At 37.9% G+C, this 4,764-nt stretch overlaps 1 protein-coding gene across 1 annotated transcript; it reads right to left on the bottom strand.

Moving 5' to 3' along the window:
* Positions 1 to 607: 607 nt before the first annotated feature.
* Positions 608 to 4,242, bottom strand: LOC127752707 (uncharacterized). Its single transcript, XM_052278106.1, has 4 exons — positions 1,748 to 4,242; positions 1,372 to 1,674; positions 1,189 to 1,297; positions 608 to 1,111 (listed from the first exon to the last, which is right to left on the bottom strand). Exons 1-4 carry the CDS (start codon positions 4,240 to 4,242, stop codon positions 608 to 610), a joined length of 3,411 nt encoding a protein of 1,136 aa, XP_052134066.1.
* Positions 4,243 to 4,764: the final 522 nt, after the last annotated feature.

The following is a 4,764-nucleotide window of genomic DNA, read 5'->3' as shown; positions in this document are numbered from 1 at the left end:
TAGTTTTCAGACTCTTGATATCAAGTTGGATAGGTTTCAGAATTTCCATCTTGACGGTTCTTGTATATCGAAACATCTCTGTATGAAGTTAACTACTTTGCATCTTGGAAGTTCTTGCATAACATTGCACTTCTGTGCAAAGTTCTTTAGTTTTCCTGTTCAGTTATTTGACCATCTCTCTCTCTCTCTTGGTTAAAAGTGCAGTTTATATTGTTATTTTTGTCTTTTCTTGGTCATAGTCTTGTAAACATAAGATTTGTGCTTCTATGCATAGCAACTCCCTAAAAGTATAAAGACGTGTATTTGGCAAACCTGAAACTAGGACTGAACAACCGTAACCTATCATCACATAACAGTGAACAGAACAAAACCAGTCGACAAAATTAGATGATTTCAATATCAACAGTGAACAGAAACAGAACCAGTCCACAAATTCACCATAAGTCAAAACTCACATCATTGCTCATTCAAATATATGCAATCAAATTAAGCAGCTAAATAAAAAGTAAAATCAGAGTGTATGGGTAAACAAACAAGCTTTAACACAGTATTGTCCAAGATAAAATAATTTCCTGCTACTGCATCCCTGAAAGCACACAACCATCCTCTACTCTGTTTCATTAGATTGTTGTTCCACACCCATATCAAAAATATCTCTGGGCTTAAATCTCGTTACGACGTGCCATCCTTTAGCTTTTGCATCTTCAGCATAAAAAACCTGTTCCACTTGTGATGAAAAGACAAATGGATCATGATCTAATTTATCTCCACTATGTATCTTTCGGGAGAAGTTCACAAGGGTGAAATCAAATTCATCCTTTTTGATGCCGGCTTTATGATGGACGTCATACCAATCACATCTGAAGAGCACTACCTTGTATTTTCTATATGACAATTCTACGATGTCCGATAATCTGCCATAGTAATTAACACCATCATCAGCAATGTTAACTACGCCGCTGTTTTGAGTGGAGCGGCCGGCCTCACGCATCATAGTGTGGAACCTGAAACCATTAATAATATAGCCACTGTAGCACACAACAGTTTTGTTCGGTTTTGCAGCCAACGCTCTCGTCTTTTCATCGATATCTACTCCACCATTTTGTAAAACCTGCATAAGAATATTGTTATTCTTGGCTATCTAAATAACTTCTTACAGCATAAATATGAATACATAGACAATCATACCTTTTGTTCCAACCAATCAGCAAAGCTTCTATTGATCAACCTGTCGACATCGGACTGTGTCAAGTTAGTTGTATGAGGCAGTTTTCTTTTCTCTTCATCAAGAAATTCTCTGCAACAATTGGATACATTAAACAATATATATATGACTGTAAAAAAAAGATAGAATATGCTTGTGTTACGCACTTGCGAAAGTCTTCAAGTTCATCACAATGTCGCAAGACATATCGATGTGCTTGCACTAGAAGCTGGTTGTCAAACCGTCCTATGGTGATGGCCTTGCCAATTGGTTCACCAGCACTCTCAAACATATAAATGTCTTTTATATTATCTGAAGGTTCAGGGTTTCTAGGTGCTCTTGTAAAGCGTGTACTTCCTTCTAAAAATCTTGAACAGTATGTCAGGCACTCTTCTGCAATATAACCTTCAGCAATTGAACCTTCTGGGTAAGCTCTGTTTCGCACAAGTGCCTTTATCCGAACAAATGATCTATATATAATTAAAAAAATATGTCATGTCCATGGTATAGTTAATATAATAGAGCAAAACAATATATAAATACCTCTCTAGAGGATACATCCAGCGGTAGTGCACTGGACCACCGAGCTTAACCTCTTCGACCAAGTGTACCAACAAATGCACCATGACAGTAAAAAATGATGGAAGAAAAACTCTCTCCATATCACACAATGTCATCACAATACTCTGTTGAAGTTCAGCAAGCTCAGATACATCTATAACTTTAGAACACAACTTCTTGAAGAACCGAGCCAATCCGTTAACTATATGCATGACAGCTTTACTAGGATAACATGATCGAAGTGCTATGGGAAGAATGTCTTCTAGTAAAACATGACAGTCATGACTTTTTAGACCATTGAGTGTGCAATCTTTCATGTTGACACACCTAGAAATATTTGATGCATAACCATCTGGGGTCTTAATGTTCTGAATTACTGAACATAGAATCTCCTTATTTTCTCTTGACATAGTAAAGGGTGCAGGTGGCAATATTTGCTTTCCTTTATCATCTACTGTAGGGTGAAGTTCTGGTCGAATGCCAATATCTACCAAGTCAAGTCGTGCATTGAGATCATCCTTAGTTTTCGAACTAATATCCAACAGGGTTCCAATTAAATTATCACACACATTTTTCTCTATATGCATCACATCTAGATTGTGCCTTAATTTGTTCAACTCCCAATACTCTAGCTTAAAGAATATTGACCTCTTTTTCAACCAATCTTCAGGTTTCTTTCCAGACTTACTTGCGTTATCACTTGATTTCTCTTTGCATGTCTTTCTCTTACGCTTGAGTTCCCGATTGCTCCCTTTCTCATTACTTTTGTTTTTGGCTTGTTTTTTCTTTTTCGCCATCTTTGCTACGCTTACCTTCTTTTTCGCCATCTTACCAAATACAAATACTCTGCCTTCCAGCATTCTCAAAACAGAAGTTCCATTCAATGTTTTAGGTGCAATTTCCTTCTCTTCAGTGCCATCAAACTGACTATTCAATTCTCGATATTTGTGATCTCGTGGCAACCATCGACGATGACCCATATAACAAAATTTACCACCTTTTTTAAGGCGGAATGATTTTGTAAGTGTGGCACAAGATGGGCATGCATATTTCCCTCCGGTGCTCCAACCATATAGGTAAGCTAATGCAGGAAAATCATTCAATGTCCATAATAGTGCAGCTCGGAGAGAGAATTTCTTCCTTGCAGAAGCATCATATGTTTCCACACCCTCCCACAGTTGCAATAGCTCATCAACAAGTGGCCCCAAATATATATCTATATCATTCCCAGGTGAATCTGGTCCAGGAATGATCATCGACAAAATTAGCGATGTTTGTTTCATGCAAATCCAAGGTGGAAGATTGTAAGGAATAAGCATCACTGGCCAAGTACTATGCTTTGAACTCATATTCCTAAAAGGGTTGAATCCATCACTGGCAAGACCAAGCCGCACATTACGGGCATCAGCAGAAAAACTAGGAAAACGAGCACTAAAATCTTTCCAAGCCTCACCATCAGCAGGGTGCCGTAGCAATCCATCTTTTGTACGTCCCTCCTCGTGCCATCGCATCTCTCCTGAAGTTTGGTCAGTTGAAAATAGTCTCTGGATTCTTGGAATTAATGGGAAATAACGCAACACTTTAGCTGGTTTCTTCTTTCCTTCAGAGTTAATTGGATGCCCATTCTTATCAGTTATCCAACGGGAGGAACCACACACATGACAAGACTCTTGGTTAGCTCTGTCACCTCGAAAGAGCATGCAATCTTTAGGACAAGCATGGATTTTCTGATAGTCAAGACCTAAACCACGAATGATTTTTTTTGCTTCATAACAATTCCTCGGTAAATCTGCCTCTTGAGGAAGTGCATCTGATAGCAAACCAAGTAGTGCTGTAAAAGATTCTTGTGTCCATCCATGTATGCATTTCAGGTGATACAAATTCACCAAGAATGACAACCTTGAAAATTTATCACACCCATGATATAATTTTGTCTTTGCATCCTTCAACAAGCTTGTGAACATATCTTGTCCCCCCCGAATATGATCATCTCCAAATGTATTATTCTCATCCTCATCCATGCCAGGTTCCACACTGTTAGAGTCAAAATGAATATCATCATCATTGATAGAAGCACTTGATAGAGACTCGTAGCTATCTTCCTTGCCAAATGCTGCATTTAGGAGTCCTTCCATGTCATCCGATCTTCCTTCTCCACCTTCTACCACACAACTCTTGCGAACACTAGAAATAGGAATATTCATGGAGTTGCCTGATACATGAGCAAATACTAATGGTGGTGGATCATATTTCTCACCATGGTGAATCCATTTGGTATAACTTTGAAGAATTCCGGCGCATCTCAAATGTGTTTTAACTCTATCAAAATTCTGTGTTATCCTGTTTCTACAATTCACGCAAGGACAAAGGACCTCGGCATCCTCTGGAACATCACGAAATGCAAGAGATAAGAAATATTCTACACCATCTTTATAAGCAGCGGATGATCTTGGTTCACTCATCCAATCTCGATCCATCATCAGTCATATGGTATGCTGGAGTAATAAGAGAGAAACATCAACCTTGTTATTAACATTGTCTTCTTCAATACTACAAGAATATATTCAAAATTTGCATCCGAACAATATTTTATAAGTCAAAATTCATGATTTTTCTTAGTTTTTTCTTCACATAATTAATCGAGAATACACAACATCAAGTCTTAACACTTACACTAGCTATTGATCTACTGACCAATTCTGAGTTATACCAAAACGAATGTGAAATTGATTGGGTGATTTGAGAAGGACATTAAGATGCGCATAGAAATAACTATGTTAATAGTTAACAAATTTCATAACCATAATTTAAAATACCACTGGTGAAAGGTAGTTTCATCTTTTGGGAACTGATATCTAGCATTCAGAACCACCTTCACAGCAAAATTTCATAAGATGCGTGGATCCACTCTCTCGTAAGTTGTCTTAACTTGGTTCTACGTAATATCTATGTTACCTTGATACGGGGATACGAATACGGATACGGATACGCGGTACGGG

This window comes from Oryza glaberrima, chromosome 10 (assembly GCF_000147395.1).
Source record: "Oryza glaberrima chromosome 10, OglaRS2, whole genome shotgun sequence".
NCBI lineage: Eukaryota > Viridiplantae > Streptophyta > Magnoliopsida > Poales > Poaceae > Oryza > Oryza glaberrima.
The sequence above is the reverse complement of the archived record's forward strand: the minus strand, read 5'-3'. Positions and strand labels throughout refer to the sequence as shown.

Bases quoted from the DNA above. Each gene is read 5' to 3' on its own strand.
- LOC127752707 (XM_052278106.1), bottom strand. From the start codon at position 4,242: ATGGATCGAGATTGGATGAGTGAACCAAGATCATCCGCTGCTTATAAA. The intron at 1,675-1,747 runs GTATTTATATAT...AATTATATATAG, and splicing joins TGGATGTATCCTCTAGAGAG to ATCATTTGTTCGGATAAAGG. The intron at 1,112-1,188 runs GTATGATTGTCT...ATTCTTATGCAG, and splicing joins CTGATTGGTTGGAACAAAAG to GTTTTACAAAATGGTGGAGT.